At 39.9% G+C, this 20,427-nt stretch overlaps 1 protein-coding gene across 3 annotated transcripts in view; it reads left to right on the plus strand.

The window, feature by feature from the left end:
- The window catches only part of MAN2A1 (mannosidase alpha class 2A member 1), a 208,371-nt gene that overhangs the window by 92,786 nt on the left and 95,158 nt on the right, over positions 1–20,427 (plus strand). For all 3 annotated transcript variants that reach the window (XM_038402274.2, XM_038402277.2, XM_043514896.1), the window contains exon 10: positions 17,332–17,517. In XM_038402274.2, the coding sequence (XP_038258202.1) occupies positions 17,332–17,517 (186 nt within the window). The remainder of the gene's footprint in view (positions 1–17,331; positions 17,518–20,427) is intronic.

The raw sequence follows: 20,427 nt of genomic DNA on the forward strand, positions 1-20,427 counted from the left end.
CCTTCCTGGTCTGGGTGAAACCCCAAAGCGTTACAATGACGTGCAGGTCTCTGTCTCATCTGACCCTATATGTGCTGTTGAAAACCTTACTCAAGGTGTCTGAGACTGACATGGATAAGCGCAAGCTGTCTGAAGATCAATCCAGGTTAGATTAAAGGAATGCTAGAATGTTGTTGGGAGGCAGCCAGAAGATATTCAGCCAGGACTATATATTTTTGCTTGCAGTGTGAAGGTTTTATTGGTTCCTATGTAACACAATCACATAGTAACAGGTTTCAGAGTAGTAGCCATGTAGTCGGTATCCACAAAAAGAACAGGAGTACTTGTGGCACCTTAGAGACTAACAAATTTATTTGAGCATAAGCTTTTGTGAGCTACAGCTCACTTCATCGGATGCATGCAGTGGAAAATACAGTGGGGAGATGTATATACACAGAGAACATGAAACAATAGGTGTTACCATACAGACTGTCACAAGAGTGATGGTAACACCTATTGTTTCATGTTCTCTGTGTATATAAATCACCCCACTGTATTTTCCACTGCATGCATCCGATGAAGTGAGCTGTAGCTCACAAAAGCTTATGCTCAAATTTGTTAGTCTCTAAGGTGCCACAAGTACTCATTTTCTTTTAGTCTCTAAGGTGCCACAATCGCATAGTAGCAGTTTCTAGGAAGGCCTTTTTCCGTCTGTCTGGCAAAGAGATTAAAACTATTTCTTTTAGATCTGAAGCTGTTACCGATGTCCATATCTGTCATGTTAGATTACTGCAGTGTGCTGTACATCAAGCTACATCTTAAATAAAAAACCCCAAACAGAATTCTTCATAGAATGTGGCCGTCTGCATATTATGTGATGTATCTCATTGAAAGTACATGCCACAAATCATCAGGGTTTGACATTGACTGCTTATTGTTTCGGGGCAGAGGTTTAAGGTATTGGTTTTGACCAATAAAGCTATATTGAAATTATTTGAGATCTGTCTCCTTGAGAGACTTTCTCCCTCAGCAACGGTTGTGGTGATAGAGATGCTTAAGATGAAACCATCTGGATATGAGAGGGGACTGTCTGCAGTAAGTTCTCCAAGAAGCCACCTCCTTATGTCCTGGTTGTTCTAGTTTAAGCACCTTCACTGAGTGCAAGAGGACCTTTCATTTTGGAACATGTAGTGTTCTACCACTTGGTCCAAAATAGTCTGAAACTGTTCACCTTCGGAGTGTGCTGAAAGTTCCATCTCATTTACACAGGCTTTTGGGGATAAAGGACTGCAACAAGGGCTGCTGTTTTGAAGCAAAGGGGATGTTGGTTGAGTTGATTTTAACACTTGGTTTAATTCTTTTATGGTTTTGGGATGAGTAGTAGTTGCTGGCTTAGTCTTTCCTGTTTGGTTCAATTTTGAATTAGTACACCTTTGCCATCAGAACCTGGAATAGATTTCTTTTGTGTGTTGTCAGGGTTCACTCCCCACTCTTAGGATAATAAAGAAATCAGTCAGGTTCTTAAAAGAAGGATTTTATTTTTAAAAAAAGTAAAAATCACCTCTGTAAAATCAGTATGGAAGATAACTTTACAGGGTGGTAACAGATTAAAAAACACAGCAGAACTTCCTCTAGGCTTAGTTTCAAAGTTACAAAAAACAGGAATAAACCTCCCTCCAGCAAAGGAAAAATTCACAAGCAGAACAAAAGATAATCTAACACGCCTTGCCTGGCTTTTACTTACAATTTTTGTAATATGAGAGACTTTTAGGATGGTTTACAGGAGGAGGAGTTTTCTGACCTGATGCGTCTCTGCTTCTCAGGAGAACATACAAAACAAAGCCTCCCCCCACTCCTAGATTTGAAAGTATCTTCTTTCTCCATTGGTCCTTTTGCTCAGGTGCCAACCAGGTTATTTGAGATTCTTAACCCCTTACAGGTAAGGAGGAATTCTAGGCTGCCCTTAGCTTTATGGTTACAATGTGTATTTACAAATCTAAATAAATTAAACAGTTTTAATAAACCCTGTATGTTTCTGGTGTTGTGACACTTTGTTCTGTGGCTGGCCTTTTTTTATTTTTGAAAGGAACATAGAGTGTTGGCAGCTGCAAAATAGATGAAGCTTATGAAAAACCTCTGAGATAACAACTTTGCAGCATGGAAAGAATATTTTAGATGGGATTCAGGGCAGGGTGGATTCATGATTTAAATCAAATTGATTTAAATCACTAGTCAGGAAGACTCGATTTAATCATTGATTTCTACATAAATGCAATAAATAAATTCTTGTTGGTTGTTATAATCTTAGTACATATTCACAACTCAGATGTAGGTTTCATTTTGAGAAGGTACACACTATACATTTTTAAGTGATTTATTTTGAAAACTTTTCAGATTAGTTTTACAGCTATATCAGAAAATGAATGATTGTTTGGTTATTTCATTTACCAAAGGTAATGGAAGCAGATAATTCACCTCCCAATGACTTCATAAATATCTCCTATTCAACAGTTTAATCATTTAATATTTGGAGGATTTTCTTGCCATGCTATATTAGGAGGAGAACATCACCAGGCAGACATTTTAAATTGTTTTATTTAGCTAAAACAATTATGTTATGTAGTCTGGATTTTTTTCTTCAACAGCAAACATATAATATTTTAACAAAACAAGCATCTGAATTTTTGAATTTAGTTAAACATTCAAGTTTTTTAAAATCGGACTTGTTTTTGTTAAAATTGTTTTTAACTAAAATAGTTAAATGAAATATTAAAAAAATTAAATGGACTATGTGAGCCAGGTCAACATGAGAAACTTAAAATATTGGCTTCTGCAGCTAACTCAGTCGTCTTCATCTTCATTTTCCTGTTCGTTCATAATCTGGAAAAGAAAAACAACCTTTCCTGCTTTTTCAGGTCCCAAACAATTTTTCAATTGGTAATCAATTAGTCCAAAGGAAAAAAATATTTTCTACAGCGGCAGAAGAATCTACTGCTGTTAAAAGTGAGATTATCACTTCAACAAGTCTCTGAATCCAAGTGCTTAAGTGACTTCCACCAGTTCACTGGTGTGACTTTCTTTAAAACATCATCAGCAAACATACATTTCTTGAATGGTTCACCTTTAGCTCTGAAGTTTATTATAGTTAGCATTAATGAGGGATGATTGCTGGATGTCCATGTCATAGCCAACTCCTGTTCTTCAGCAGTTAAGGTTTGACCCTGGTACCGAGTATTGAGAATATTTGCAAAAAAATGAGCTGGAGATAGTGTTTGTCTCGTTTGTTTTTTTTAATGCTTGTAATTTACTCTGTCATTGCATATTTCTCTTTTTAAAATCTCACTCTGTTCCTTTCAAATTTCATGTTGGAAATTTCATGCATCAGCAATAAAACACCTATTTCCCTGCATTTTGTTCAAGGCTACAGAAATAGGCTTCAGGGTACTCAGCATGTGTTCAACATTTCTCTTAAGCCCAATATGGAGAACTTTGGCTGTGACAGTGCCATTTATTTTTTCACAATTTTGTTCACAAACTGTCATTGGATGAAGGCAGTTGTTGATATAGTGCTCAAAACAGTCCACTACTCTGAGTTCCATCACATGTCTTGTGGGAGAGTTAGCTTGGTTCCTCCTGCTTTTTTCAGAGCAGCTGCTGCAAAGTAGTGTCTTCTAGACAAAGCACTGAGTCCCATTGGTAGATAGAAAGATTAACCTAAATAATCTATACAGAAGCCCCTGGAACACCATAAAATTGGGTCCCTAATCCATGAACTATTGGAACTCGTTTACAAAACTTTTCTTAAACATTACATGAATGTATTGTCTCATACTATAGAATTAGAATTTATAATCCCTATTCCATGATGAGATATTTTTGAGCTATAATGTATCTTAAGTAAAACTATCTTTAGATTGCTTTTTTCCTCAAAAAGCATTTTATCAAAAAATTCAATTTAAATAAAACTGATTTTTATTTTTTTTAAAAAAATCATTGATTTTTATCCACCCTGATTCAGGGAAAATCTTGTCTCTGAGTTTATAATAAAAGTGCTTGCTATTTAGTGTAGCCTGGTGCATTCCAAAGCACAATTTTATATGTATGTAAATAAATTGCTTTTCAGAAACATTTTTAAGATGTAGGGATAAGTCAGCCTTGCAACAATGGCTTAATGATATCAAGGGTTATAGACTGAGAGGCAGGGAAATCTGTCACTCATTTGCATGTGCCCGGGAACCTTGTGCTGCTGGTAATGGGGGACTACATAGAATACACAAGTATTGCCTGTTTAATCCCATTTGTTTAATTCTTTAAACAGACAGTACTTTGTGGTAGTTGTCTGGTGCTTCTGTTTTGCCAGCGCTACTGTGGAGAGAGTAGCAAGGGGTGGGAACGAGAGAAAGGGAGGCTGATAGATTGTAGTCTCTTCCATGCAGAGCCATAGAGTGCAGTTAGGAAGGAGAAGTGCTGGTGAGCCTCCATCATTTAAGAGAGCACATCTCTCCATTGAAAGTATAGAGCAGTGCTGTGATTTGTTTGTCATGTGACCTTAATCCTGCCCCTTGTATGCCCATGCTGTGCAATGAATAAATCGGAATTTGTGTGTGTGGGGGGAATGTGATGATAGAGTTAGACTATATATTATAATGCATATGCACAATGGACCATGTTAAGGTTGTGTGAACAACTGTAATCGGGCATTTCCTAATTTTTGAGAGTTTGAGTTGCAGCCTGAATAGTATTTTTAACATAAATTTTTCTGTGTGCAACTTCCTATTTTTTTAAAAAGGAAAAGGTAAAAACAAATTCTGTTGTGTACCTCAAAACTGTCCATCATTTGAACTGTGAATATATATTATTGTATCACAGACCATTACCACTTGAGCTATAGGACTAACAATGTTTTCTGGCAGCAGAAAGCTGTTATCCCCAAAGGGAGGATGAATTGTTGGGTCTAGGTACTGAGTCTAGGGAGGACAGTGTGTTATGGGCCATGTACTGTCTCAATGTAGGGAGAAGCCCAGCTAATCCCACTTCCAAGGCATTCTAGTACAGTGGTGGCAAAGCAGCAAAATTAGTCTGGCTTTAAAATATTTGTGTTTATTATTTTGCCATGCTGCCAAAACTTTGTTGAGGAAAGAAAGTGAGAGAAGGGTAATAGTGATTTTAAATTACCTGTATCTCAATTCAGTCCAGGGTTCCCTCACCCTGGATTTTTTCTGCAAACTGTCCTCATGCACACCAATGGCAAGTTCAACACCAAGCACTTTATTTACAAGGTATGGCTCTGATGTTCTCAGGAGCTTTACATTTAACTGAAAAATAATCAGAAGAATAGTTTTGTGTTACTAGAGGCTGGAAAGCAAGACCAAGGTAGCTACAATACTCTGGCTTATTGTAAGTAAACAACTTGCACAGACTAAAATTTATAACAAAAATTTGCAATATTGTTAAATTAGTTTAAACTTTAAAATCAAAGAAACAAAATAGTGTGGAACTTGTTTGAATAGCAGAGTAAATTTGAATTTGTTCAATACCCATTAGAAAATTTCAGAAGTCAAATGAGGAGAGAATTTTGAGAGAATTTTACATTCACTTTTCATTTTTTGACTTGCACAATTCTGAAATTAAAATGAATTTCATTGTTCAGGCTGTTTACTTAATTTTTTTAAAATGTTACAACTAATTATTTTCATTTTTCAAAATTTGAATTTACTGAATTTACTATGCAAAATATTTCTATTTCAAAACCTGTAGGGCAGAGTTGTTAGTTGTCACGGATCATTAGAGCAGTTGCACAGTGTTAGTTAAATCAGACCTGTCAAATGAGATTAGCAAGGTATACTATGATCTTCTTTCCATGCTATAACTTCATGCCAAACATTACTGTCTTGAGACAGGTTGTATCAATGAGGGACCAAAAGTTGCAAGCATAAGTAACAAAAGTGGCTCACTTCAAAGTTGTTGCCCAATGTTCAATGGCCTTTTGGATTTCTCAGGTCCTACTTTTAGCTAATTTTATAAAAGTGCTTGGGGATAAATTATGGATTGATTATTTATAGTTCTCTGGTGAAATACACAAAACAAAAAGGGTTTTATTTTGGTTAGATATGATTTGTCTTTCTGACACATTATTAATTTTCTTTATTTTTAAGATCCCCTGTGTCAGATATTTTCATCATTTTAAGAGAGTGCAGTATTACAGATACACCCTTCTGAAATGCACATCAGTCACCTATTTTTTTTTGGAGTGGAAAACAAAAGCCTTAAACTGCTCTAAGTGATAAATTAATTCACTTAATGTGATAGAATCATAGAATAGCAGCGTTGGAAGGGACCTCAGAAGGTCATCTAGTTCAACCCCTGGCACAAAGCAGGACCAATCCCCAACTAAATCATCACAGCCTGACCTTAAAAACCTCCAAGGAAGGAGATTCCACCACGTCCCTAGGTAATCCATTCCAGTGCTTCACCATCCTCCTAGTGAAAAAGTTTTTCCTAATATCCAACCTAAACCTCCCTCGCTGCAAGTTGAGACCCACTGCAACTTGCTCCTTGTTCTGTCATCTGCTACCACTGAAAACAATCTAGATCCATCCTCGTTGGAACCCCCTTTCAGGTAGCTGAAAGCAGCTATCAAATCCCCCCTCATTCTTCTCTTCTGCAGACTAAATAATCCCAGTTCCTTTAGCCTCTCCTCATAAATCATGTGCTGTAACCCCTTAATCATTTTTGTTGCCTTCCGCTGAACTCTTTCCAATTTTTCTATGTCCTCCTTGTAGTGTGGGGCCCAAAACTGGACACAGTATTCCAGATGAGGCCTCACCAATGCCGAATAGAGGGGAATGATCATGTCCCTCGATCTGCTGGTAATGCTCCTACTTATACATCCCAAAATGCCATTGGCCTTATTGGCAGCAATGACACACTGTTGACTCATATCCAGCTTCTCGTCCACTGTAACCCCTATGTCCTTTTCTGCAGAACTGCTGCCTAGCCATTTGGTCCCTAGTCTGTAGTGGTGCATGGGATTCTTCCATCCTACGTGCAAGACTCTGCACTTGTCCTTGTTGAACCTCATCAGATTTCTTTTAGCCCAATCCTCTAATTTGTCGAGGTCCCTCTGTATAATATCCCTACCCTCCCATATATCTACCTCTCCTCCCAGTTTAGTGTCATCTGTAAACTTGCTGAGGGTGCAATCCACACCATCCTCCAGATCATTAATGAAGGTATTGAACAATACATCTGAGTAGGGAAGGAAATAGACTTCTAGGATCGAGGCTGGCACAACTGATAAAGAGAGCTTTAAACTAGGAATTGGGGGGAGATGGATGGGAGATGTCCAGAAAATCTCCACGCCAGATTTTAGCATTGAGAGGGAAGAAGATGAAGTAAGAAAGGATACAGCCGTGGGTAGGAGAATGTATATAAGGAGCGAGGGCGGTGTGGATACTAGTCTAATAGGTTACACTGGCTGTAGAATGACTGTGCCTAATAGGGTACAAAATGTGAGCGAGGCCAAACAGCAAAAATTAAGATGCTTGTACACCAATGCGAGGAGTCTAGGTAACAAAATGGAGGAACTAGAGCTACTGGTGCAGGAAGTGAAACCAGATATTATAGGGATAACAGAAACATGGTGGAATAGTAGTCATGACTGGACTACAGGTATTGAAGGGTATGTGCTGTTTAGGAAAGACAGAAACAAAGGTAAAGGGGGTGGAGTAGCATTGTATATCAACGATGAGTTAGAATGTAAAGAAATAAGAAGCGATGCAATGGATAAGACAGAGTCCATCTGGGCAAAAATTACATTGGGGAAGAAAACTAGTAAAGCCTCTCCTACGATAGTGCTTGGGGTGTGCTATAGACCTCCGGGATCTAATTTGGATATGGATAGAGCCCTTTTTAATGTCTTTAATAAAGTAAATACTAATGGAAACTGCATGATCATGGGAGACTTTAACATCCCAGATATAGACTGGAGGACCAGTGCTAGTAATAATAATAGGGCTCAGATTTTCCTAGATGCGATAGCTGATGGATTCCTTCATCAAGTAGTTGCTGAACCGACTAGAGGGGATGCCATTTTAGATTTAATTTTGGTGAGTAGCGAGGACCTCATAGAAGAAATGGTTGTAGGGGATAATCTTGGCTCAAGTGATCATGAGCTAATTCAGTTCAAACTAAATGGAAGGATTAACAAAAATAAATCTGCAACTAGGGTTTTTGATTTCAAAAGGGCTGACTTTCAAAAATTAAGGAAATTAGTTAGGGAAGTGGATTGGACTGAAGAATTTATGGATCTAAAGGTAGTTGAGGCCTGGGATTACTTTAAATCAAAACTGCAGAAGCTATCGGAAGCCTGTATCCCAAGAAAGGGGAAAAAATTCATAGGAAGGAGTTGTAGACCAAGCTGGATGAGCAAGCATCTTAGAGAGGTGATTATGAAGAAGCAGAAAGCATACAGGGAGTGGAAGATGGGAGGGATCAGCAAGGAAAGCTACCTAATTGAGGTCAGAAGATGTAGGGATAAAGTCAGAGAGGCTAAAAGTCGAGTAGAGTTGGACCTTGCAAAGGGAATTAAAACCAATAGTAAAAGGTTCTATAGCCATATAAATAAGAAGAAAACTAAGAAGGAAGAAGTGGGGCCGCTTAACACTGAGGATGGAGCGGAGGTTAAAGATAATCTAGGCATGGCCCAATATCTAAACAAATACTTTGCCTCAGTCTTTAATAAGGCTAAAGAGGATCTTGGGGATAATGGTAGCATGACAAATGGGAAGGAGGATATAGAGGTAGATATTACCATATCAGAGGTAGAAGCGAAACTGAAACAGCTTAATGGGACTAAATCGGGGGGCCCAGATAATCTTCATCCAAGAATATTAAAGGAATTGGCACCTGAAATTGCAAGCCCATTAGCAAGAATTTTTAATGATTCTGTAAACTCAGGAATAGTACCGAATGATTGGAGAATTGCTAATATAGTTCCTATTTTTAAGAAAGGAAAAAAAAGTGATCCGGGTAACTACAGGCCAGTTAGTTTGACATCTGTAGTATGCAAGGTCCTGGAAAAAATTTTGAAGGAGAAATTAGTTAAGGACATTGAAGTCAATGGTAAATGGGACAAAATACAACATGGTTTTACAAAAGGTAGATCGTGCCAAACCAACCTAATCTCCTTTTTTGAAAAAGTAACAGATTTTTTAGATAAAGGAAATGCAGTGGATCTAATTTACCTAGATTTCAGTAAGGCATTTGATACTGTGCCACATAGGGAATTATTAGTTAAATTGGAGAAGATGGGGATCAATATGAACATCAGAAGGTGGATAAGGAATTGGTTAAAGGGGAGACTGCAACGGGTCCTACTGAAAGGCGAACTGTCAGGTTGGAGGGAGGTTACCAGTGGAGTTCCTCAGGGATCGGTTTTGGGACCAATCTTATTTAATCTTTTTGTTACTGACCTTGGCACAAAAAGTGGGAGTGTGCTAATAAAGTTTGCAGATGATACAAAGCTGGGAGGTATTGCCAATTCGGAGAAGGATCGGGATATTATACAGGAGGATCTGGATGACCTTGTAAACTGGAGTAATAGTAATAGGATGAAATTTAATAGTGAGAAGTGTAAGGTTATGCATTTAGGGATTAATAACAAGAATTTTAGTTATAAATTGGGGACGCATCAATTAGAAGTAACGGAAGAGGAGAAGGACCTTGGAGTATTGGTTGATCATAGGATGACTATGAGCTGCCAATGTGATATGGCTGTGAAAAAAGCTAATGCGGTTTTGGGATGCATCAGGAGAGGCATTTCCAGTAGGGATAAGGAGGTTTTAGTACCGTTATACAAGGCACTGGTGAGACCTCACCTAGAATACTGTGTGCAGTTCTGGTCTCCCATGTTTAAAAAGGATGAATTCAAACTGGAGCAGGTACAGAGAAGGGCTACTAGGATGATCCGAGGAATGGAAAACTTGTCTTATGAAAGGAGACTTAAGGAGCTTGGCTTGTTTAGCCTAACTAAAAGAAGGTTGAGGGGAGATATGATTGCTCTCTATAAATATATCAGAGGGATAAATATAGGAGAGGGAGAGGAATTATTTAAGCTCAGCACCAATGTGGACACAAGAACAAATGGGTATAAACTGACCACCAGGAAGTTTAGACTTGAAATCAGACGAAGGTTTTTAACCATCAGAGGAGTGAAGTTTTGGAATAACCTTCCAAGGGAAGCAGTGGGGGCAAAAGATCTATCTGGTTTTAAGATTCTACTCGATAAGTTTATGGAGGAGATGGTATGATAGGATAATGGGATTTTGGTAAGTAATTGATCTTTAAATATTCAGGGTAAATAGGCCAAATCCCCTGAGATGGGATATTAGATGGATGGGATCTGATTTACTATAGAAAACTCTTTCCTGGGTATCTGGCTGGTGAATCTTGCCCATGTGCTCAGGGTTTGGCTGATTGCCATGTTTGGGGTCGGGAGGGAGTTTTCCTCCAGGGCAGATTGGAGAGGCCCTGGAGGTTTTTCGCCTTCTTCTGTAGCATGGGGCATGGTTGACTGGAGGGAGGCTTCTCTGCTCCTTGAAGTTTTGAACCATGATTTGAGGACTTCAATAGCTCAGACATGGGTGAGGTTTTTCATAGGAGTGGTGGGTGACATTCTGTGGCCTGCACTGTGCAGGAGGTCGGACTAGATGATCAGAGTGGTCCCTTCTGACTTAGTATCTATGAATCTATGAACAAAACCGACCCCAGGACCTACCCAAGGGGCACTCTGCTTGATACCGGCTGCCAACTAGACATGGAGGCATTGATCACTACCTATTGAGCTTGATGATCTAGCCAACTTTCTATCCACCTTATAGTCCATTCATCCAGCCCATACTACTTGAACTTGCTGGCAAGAATACTGTGGGAGACCGTATCAAAAGCTTTGCTAAAGTCAAGGAATAACATGTTCACTGCTTTCCCCTCATCTCATTGTAGAAGGCAATTAAGTTAGTAAGGCATGACTTGCCCTTGGTGAATCCATGCTGACTGTTCCTGATCACTTTCCTCTCCTCTAAATGCTTCAAAATTGATTCCTTGAGGACCTTCTCTGTGATTTTTCCAGGGACTAAGATGAGGTTGTACTACCCCTACTTTCTTCAGAAGCAGTGTGAACTAAGAATATGGATCTATTATAGTACCTTGAGTGGATTTAAGAATAAGGGCCCACTGGATATATGAACTGGGGTGACCCATTAGTTGGGAAAAGCATGGAGTTTAGGGACAAGCTACTGTGACTGAAGATGCTGGTGGTCATAGGGAAAGGAGGAGCTCACAACTCAGGATGGAGGAAGAAAAATCCCTTCTTCAGTGTCACACAGGAACTCATTAACCTTATTAGATCACTTGACTCCTGACCTTGACTCCATTGCCCTCCCTCCCCCACCTCCCAGGCTCCTCACAACCAAAAATAAACAGAGATACAATGTGGGTGAGGTAACATCTGTTATTGGACCAACTTCTATTACCTCACCCACCTTGTGTCTCTAATATCCTGGGACAACGCTGGGAACAAACCTAAAAAGCAAACCACTGCAACACAACCAACACCCAAAACCAGGGCTGGATTGAAGGACAAGAGTACCCTGGTCACTGTCTCTGGAGCAATCCACAACACAGGAATTAACACCCATCAATTTACCAGAAGAGTGAGTGAGTGTGTGTGTGTGTGTGTGTGTGTGTGTGTGTGTGTGTGTGCGTGCATTGTAGTAAATTGAGAGGAGTTTTAGTAAAATAATATGGGCTGCTCATAATATATTTTAATATGTAGTCCATAGAATAGTTTGGGTTAATAAATAAATAATAGTTAGGCTAAGTTAGGCCCAAAACCTAAGGGTAGAGAAGTATGAGATATTGAAGCCGCTTGTGAGAAGTCCAAAATAAATAGGAGACAGTGTTATGAGAAAGTAAGAGTTAGCAAGGACATGACCCAAGGTGGTGGTGGTTATGTTTTGGTTATAATCGATTGAGCAAAGTTTTTGATGTGTTTTTATGAATTGTGAAAGTTTTATTAAAACGCTATCTAGAGTGTGGGAAGGATATTGGTGCAGATGTTAATTTAAATAATGTGTAATGTAAAAAGTGAATAAGAAGGTGGCAGAAATACAATTATGATTAAGGCAATTTTAATGTTAATTATTAGTATAACAGAGTATAGAAGGCGTAGTTTAGCTAAATTCAGGGATAGCTCCAACTAACATCAGAAGTGTACTGTTAGGTTCCAGGATTTTAACGCTGTACTTCACACTATTGTCAGTGGACTGATTTCCCACTGATACACCATTTCATCTTTGAGTGCGAGTATAATAGTAGCATTTGTGTAAGGAGTAATTGCATGGCTGTTTGCTTAACTAATCATTTTTCTTTTTAAATAAAGTTTGGCTGGATCATTTAAAGTGTTGCCCAGTGCTCTTCTATTAAATATATTTTCTGTAACCAACCTAGAGGCTCAAACCTGAAAATTTAGTTGGATTTTATAGCATCCTTATCTTTAACAGCTAAATATTAGTTGGGAGCATTTCAACATAAAGGTTACAAATAGAAACTCAAATATGCGTTGTGTATTTTACTGTATGTTGTGGCAATAACTATTAAACTTAAGAAATTAATCTTCTCTCCATACTTCTATCCTCTTTTTCCTGTTTTATGACTTTCTTTCCAGCCATTTTGGCATTCCTATTCCCTCTTTCATCTTTATCAGTATTTACCCTCATGCTGATTTCTTTTCTTCTTTTCCCTTTTTTTGTTTTCTTTTGTGTTTTATAAAACATACACCTCTGCTGTTTCTTGTTTTTCCCCACATATACTTCAGTGTAGCAGAGAGAAACTGAAGCGGGAGAGGCAGATTAACTTGCCTTCTCTGGTGTCCATAGGGCTTGTCTTCATTGTCTTATTAGCCTGAGTTAATTTCCTTTAGATACTCCACTGAAGCTAGTGTAGGTGAAGGGAGAGTGGGCACACTGCAAAGGTTATCTCAAGCCATCCTTGAGTAACTGTATGTACATTGTTGCAATAATGACCCAAGTGAGATGCTTGCTTTCTAGGGGCATTTCCCTTAGTTCTTAGTGTTACAATATTGAGCCACTCCTTCCAAACTCTTGTAGTTTATTTTGGTAAAATGTTTTTGTCTGTTCTGGTCACATGGGTGGAAGTGGGCTTCCCCTAGCAGCTTATTACAATATTCCACTTCGAGTTATGTTTGTTACCTGCATTCTGGTGGAAAGCCATGGATCCTGCTCTGAATGATGAAGTAGGATCCCTTGCTTTTCCCTGCTCATCTCCTAGTCTCCCCTGCCCAGCTTGCTGAGGCAGCTGTTGTGAGGCTAAAAGCACAGGTGGCTCAATCTTTTATTCTTCATGCAGCTCCCAGTTCTCCTTCCCAGCTTGTAGGAGTAGGGATCACTGGTGGGCTCTGTATCAGCATTTGTGCATAAGAAAGCTGCCTTTGAAAGTGCATTTATTTTGGTGGTGATACTGGAAAAATGATGTGTTAAATATCCTTTCCTCTGTATGGCAGTCTCAGTACTCACAGAAACATTTGCTGCTGCTTCACCTGACATTGGTGTTGGAGATCTTGATCTCTCCTGGCAGGGTAATGGCTGATGTACATAGCCACCATATACTCATCCCTTCTCTGTTGCCATTCCCGCTTCAGCTTATCCCTTTCAAGCTCAAAGAGGGGGTCATACTGTCTGCCAGTCACCATGCATTTTCATCAGAAGGATGTCCCAGTGCCCTCCTCTTTCTTCTTCTCTGGTTCTGGGTCTTAGTGCTGACTGTCAGTAGCTTTTTGAGTAGGTGACCATGTGTGCAGCAGTGTGTTTTACAGTAAACCTCAGTTACAGTATTTAAATCCCCTGACCCCCTTGGCATCCCTCTTCAATCCCCTGTGGATGCCAGGGAGGGGACTGATAGTGGAGACTAAGGGTGATGGGGTGATGCTGGTTCCCATGTCCAGCAGGAAATGTTGAAACAGCAAACAGCATTATCCAAATCCTGCCATCTGGGTGCCAAAGGAGAGGAATGGAGATGGGGGGAGTGGAAGATGGTTCACACTCAGAAGGGAGCATAAAAGCCCGCTGGCACTGTTTGCTGACTAGGTTAGACCTCAGCGCAACCAATATTCCCAGTGTTATTACTGCTTGCTGTGTGCTCCATAATATCTGTGAGAGTAATGGGGAGACGTTTATGGCAGGGTGGGAGGTTGAGGAAAATCGCCTGGCTGCCAATTTTGAACAGCCAGACACCAGGGCAATTAGAAGAGCACAGGTAGGAGCGCTGCACATCAGAGAGGCTTTGAAAACCAGCTGGCCAGGCTACGGTGTGACGGTTGTATTTGTTTCTCCTTGATGCAAATCCGCCCCCTCTGTTGATTTTAATTCCCTGTAAGCCAACCATCCTCTCCCCTTCGATCACGGCTGGCAAAGGACATAAAGTCACTATTGTTTTGAAACCATGCATTCTTTCTTTCTTAATTAAAAAAAAAAGGGGGGGAGACAACTGATAAGGTAGCCCGGGTGGGGTGGGGTAGGGTGGGGAGGAGGGAAGGACAAGGACACATAGCTTATTGTAGCCACACAACAAATCAAAACTGTTTGAATGACAGCCTTCTGTTGGTTGGGCCATCCTCTGGAGTGGAGTGGCTGTGTACCTGGAGCCTCACCCAGTGGTGTTGGGCCTCTGGGTGAGGAGGATATGGAACTTGGGGAGGAGGGCAGGCAGTTGTACAGTGGATGCAGCAGTGGTCTCTGCTCTTGTTGGCTTTCCTGCAGTTCCACCAGACGCCTGAGCATGTCTGTTTGCTCCCCCATTAGCCTCAGCGTTGCATCCTGCCTCTTCTCATCACGCTCACTTAATGCTTTCCGGGCCTCTGCCACTGAATACCTCCATGCATTCAGCTGTGCCCTATCAGTGCGGAGGACTGCATGAGCTCGGAAAACATGTCATCGCAAGTGTGGTTTTTTTTTTCACCTTCTAATCTGCGATAACCTCAGGGACAAAGATGATGGGGGAGCATAGAAACATTTGCACCTGTAGGGGGATAAAAAGGGAGAGTAAAATTTAAGATGATACATTTCTGAGAACAAAAGGGAGACTCACAGTGAATCAAGCAATTTGCAGCAGGCAGCACATGTGCTTTAGGTACAAGGTTGCATTTCGCCTTTTATATTGAGCACCTGCCGGTATGGTGACACATCACACATGGCTGGGCAACAGAATTTGGTTTCCAGGCAGCTATGGTAAACCAAAGGCTATGTGGGTTTGGCTTCTAACGCCTTCATAACATGTGGGAATGTTTTCAAACTGCAGCGTCCTCCTTTCCTAGCAAGCAATGCCTGTTGGGTTTGCCATTTAAAAGGAGGGGCTGCAGTTTTTGGGTGGATGTGCAGCACACACCTCCCCCCATCCCTTTGCATGGCTATTTGGGATGATTCCTTCCCCCGCCGCGTGGCTATTCTCAGGCATGATCCCTTTTAGCCAAGTGCAAACAGCCCAGCATGAATGGGGTCCTTTTACTGTTCCCTTACAAAAATTCCCCTATTTCAACCAGGTGACCATGAATGATATCACTCTCCTGAGGCTAACACAGAAAGATAAACACCAAATGTTGCTTAAATGCGACCAAAACCCGGGACCATTTGCTGCCATGCTTTGTGCTGCAATGATTCCAGCATACTTGCTACTGGCTTGGTGTGGTAAAGTGTCCTACCATGGAGGATGAAATAAGGCAACCCTCCTCAGAAACCTTCTGCAGAGGCTTTGAGTACCTCCAGGAGAGCTTCATGGAGATGTCCATGGAGGATTCCTGCTCCATCCCCAGACACGTTAGACTTTTCCAGTAGCTGTACTGGCCACGAATGCATCTCAAGTCTTCAGGGCAAATCAAACATTAAACACTATTGCTTTTAAATCCTGTACTGTAGTTACAAATGTGCCCTCACCAGAGGTGCCTTCTCCGGCTTGGGAGGGTATTGGCTCCAGGGTGATGAAAAGGTCCTGGCTGCCAGGGAAAACAGATTTACCACTTGCCTGCTGCGCTTTCTCCTCCTCCTCCTTTTCCTCATCCACAAAATCCTCCTCCATGTTACGTGAGACTCCCCCCTTGCAGGTGTCCATGGACAGTGGTTGGGTAGTGGTAGGGTCCCCTCCCCCCCCGCTAGAACGCCATGCAGCTGATCATAGAAACGGCATGTATGGGGCTCTGACCCAGAGCGACCATTTGCCTCCTTTGTCTTTTGGTAGGCTTGCCTGAGCTCCTTGACTTTCACGCGGCACTGCTGTGTGTCCCTGTTGTAACCTCTGTCTATCATGTCCTGTGTGCTTTTGGCACATATATTAGCATTTCTTTGTTCTTGATAGGAGTTCTGCCTGCACAGATTCTTCTCCCCATACAGCGATCAGATCCAGTGTCTCCCGTTCGCTCCATGCTGGAGCTCGTTTGCAATTCTTGGGGGACTGCATGGTCTACTGAGCTCGCCATGCTGGAAATGAAATTCAAAAGTTCCCAGGGCTTTTCCTGTGTACCTGGTTAGTGCATCGGAGTTGAAAGTGCTGTCCAGAGCGGTCACATTGGAGCACTCTGGGATAGCTCCCAGAAGTCAATAGCGTCAATTTGCATCCGCACTACCCCAAATTCGACCTAGAAAGGTCGATTTTAGTGCTACTCTCCTCGCCGGGGAGGAGTACAGAAGTCTATTTTAAGAGCCCTTTAGGTCAACGGAACGGGGTTGTTTGTGTAGACGCATTCATTATAAAATCGACCTAACCCTGTAGTGTAGACCAGGGCTCAGACAGTTTGGATATGTTGTCATAATCTTTTCCTTTGACTGTTGTGGTATTTAGGAAAAAAATAATTTGGGTTCTCAATGACCAAACTAAGACCCAAACAGAGGTTTTAAAAATTAAATAAGAGTTCATGAATACTGCGTGCAGTACATACAGTATGTACCTTTTGAGAGGAGTAATTCTGTTGGTTAAACAAGTTGTGTGTTCTTGAAAGTTTAATTTTTCTTCTGAGACAGAAGCTATCCTGAATGCATCCATCTAAGGTTTGATTGATGATCATTACAAATTTGTGCAAATAAACTTTTTTGTTGCTTTATTTGTAAATAGTAAATTAAATTGTAATTGACAAAATTTAACTTTTAGTTTAAAGAACCTAGAGGACCACTTTTAGGGGAAGCTGTGAAAGCACTGTGGTTCATCTCTTAAAGTGTGTGTTTGGCTTTGTGTGTGCGTGTTTGTATGTAAACAAGTAGCTACATTCATTTTTTTTCTTTGATTTTCCAGAGCTGCTGAGATCCTTTATTCTTTTGCACTAGTAGAGTCCAAAAAATATGAAAAGATGAATGCATTTCCTTCAGTGGAAAATTATAAATTGCTGACGGAGGCTAGGAGGAACCTAGGACTCTTTCAGCACCATGATGCCATCACAGGAACATCTAAAGATTGGGTAGTTGTGGATTATGGAACTAGGTAGTATAATTTAATAAGTACATTTAAATATTTAAATTTATTTTCTCCTGTGTTTTTGTTATGAATATACTGTATTTTTAATATAGCTACCAAAATATATACCACTGAGAAAATATTACTACTACTTTGTATTTTATATATTCTCTTCTATCTCAGCATATCCATATAAAGTAGGGAAGTAGTTACCCAATTTTGTAGAGTAAGAAATTGAGGCACATAGAGGCTACAATGTGCATGGGGTTTTAAAGGAAGGTTGAAGATAAAGCCTGCAGCTTGTGCCTTAACTACAGGGCTATCATTCAAAGCAAAACTAGGTACTGCTGCATTAAATCTCTGCCACTGTTAAGCACTGATCAAGAAACTTGATGTTGACTAGGTATTATGTGATTATCTTAGTCTTTCCCACTATATAACTTCCTATCTTCAACCTGGAACATCATTTTCTTGTTGCTATGCTCATTAGCTCATTTGTAGATTGATGCTTTGTCAAGTTTGGAAGTGAATTGCTTTCTCTATATTTTGATAGAATAATTTATAATATTCTCCTAAGTGGTTGCAAAGTAGAGATATTACTTTTAAAACACCCCCCCCCCACACACACACACACCTATAGCTTATATGAATGAATGATTCATTCAGAACATTTTTATGTATAGAAAATATGAAAAGTAGGTACTAGTGAACTTGCTGAATGGATGTCTTATTGGTAGAGAGAGAGTACTATATTAAATAAGCCAATGCTTGAAATAATGCCCTTAAAACACTCTGTCTTCTGTTTCTGACTATTACATTCAGAGAGTATATTTAAAAAAAAATCCTCCCAACTTTCCTATTTGCTCTCCATGTATATCTGTGCCATTTGGAAGGTAGGGAAAGCTGGATCAGTCCCAATTTAGCATTAATTCTCCAAAGCATGGAATGTGAAAGAGTTCAATATTATATAAATTATACACTTCCTTTTATCTCTGTTTATAATATAAGGAAAATGAGGCACCCTTCTAACAGATCACTTAAATTCAAACTCTTGGTGTTATCAGCATCACTTGATTTGCTATGGATGCCTATAAGTTAATTCTTCACTGATTATGGGCATTCTGATGAGAACATCACTTGTTCATTTAGGCTATAACTAGGTTCTGGCATTTCTTGTAATTGCATTAAAGTCAATGGGAGCTGCTGGGTGTTCAGCACTCTTGTAAATCAGACCAGTTCTTTAGATGCCTTAATGCAGATTTAGAAATTTAACTTGAGGTACCTATGCTTGAATATCTTGGCTTAATGTTCTTCTCACATATGTAGATCTACTAGAAAAAGGCAAAGCAAAAAAGTCTGATCAACAAGCTTGGATAATCTTGATCCATCAGTTATGGGGTTACTCTGAGACAGACTAAAATAAATGGTCATTGCCTTAGTAATGAAAAATAAGAAATCAAAATGAAAATAGCTTTCTTCCATGAGATGAGGAAAAGATAAACACTAGAAATCTCAAATTAAAAAAGAAAATCTAACAAGGCTAGAAAGAGAGATTCTGCTTCCAGCATGTAATTGATTGAGGAATGGGGAAGGCTCTGATACAAAGAATAAACCCAAGAAAGACTGTTTTCTCCAGAGCATAATCCAAAGTGGATCTGAACAGTTCAGTGAGATAACCAGAAGAAGATAAAGCTAGAACTAGACAGACAAGACTGAGGGAACAGTAAGACCATACAAATGTTTTGTGTTGTATTGCACGTAGGAAGTATGCCTTCCCCTTCACTGTGGAAGATGATATAGAGCAAATAAGTGCCAAAAGAAATTGACACCAAAATAGGCAAATTCAGTCACTTGACAATGTCCAAAGAGCTAAGATTTTGTATGGTTCCCCAAAATGGAAGCATCTTGAGTCTCCATAATAAATGCAGTGTTGACATCTTTGGGTGCATGCTTCCTGCTTCAAATGGTTAGTATAAAGAAGCAGTCCTCCAGCATGGTACATGACGATGATTTGTCTGCAGCATTAAAGACTTTTTGCAGCTTCTGCAGACTTTTCCCAAGCCATCCTATCATGGAATGATAAATTCTGAAGTTCTTCAGTGCAAAGGAGAAGAGGATCAAATTAATTCTACAAAAAATCAACTCCAGCATCATATTTGTATCTGTGCTATTCTGCATCCTCTCTGCCTTACAGTAGGAGCTATGACATATAACGTAATGCAAGATCATGAGTGGATACCCAGGCTAAAGAATTAATAGTCACATCAAAATATTCAAGAGTCAAAGTGCATGGGCAGCCTTAGAAAATGACTGAATAGTGGTCGGATAAAGACAAGCTGTTACTTCTATCAAAAAAACATTAATAGAGCAAATTGAGGCTTATATTTTCTTCCCAAAGCCTCACCGTGACAACAGAGAATAAGTGTCAGGAGAGCTTTGACATTTTATTTGGATAGAACAAAAGATTTTAGCAATCTCCTAAAACAGTGGTTTTCAACCTTTTTTCATTTGAGGACTCCTAAAAAATTTAGAATGGAGATGTTAGACCCCTTTGAAAATCTTAGACGTAGTCTGCGGATTCCCAGTGGTTGGCAATCCATAGGTTGAAAACCACTATACTAAACTATTCCTCTCAATTGCAGAGAGATCCAAGGGATCCGCAGTATCAAATCAGAGACTCTCCAGGTGGATATCGAACTGTATTAACTACTGCTATCATGCCCACAATCTTCAATCCCTGTCTGGAGTCCAAACTCATTTCATGAGATGTTTCCACTTCTGTAGCCTTCATCAGAAATATGCAGGGCAGAAACTTGGGCATCTGCCCATATGTTTTTAAAATATTATGCAATTATCCATGCTCATCATCCCATGCCATATTTGACTCCACAGTATTAGCATCAGTTATAGATTTGAATCTGAAGCCCCATTCCTCCA

The sequence above is a fragment of the Dermochelys coriacea genome, chromosome 5 (genome assembly GCF_009764565.3).
Source record: "Dermochelys coriacea isolate rDerCor1 chromosome 5, rDerCor1.pri.v4, whole genome shotgun sequence".
Taxonomy (NCBI): Eukaryota; Metazoa; Chordata; order Testudines; family Dermochelyidae; genus Dermochelys; species Dermochelys coriacea.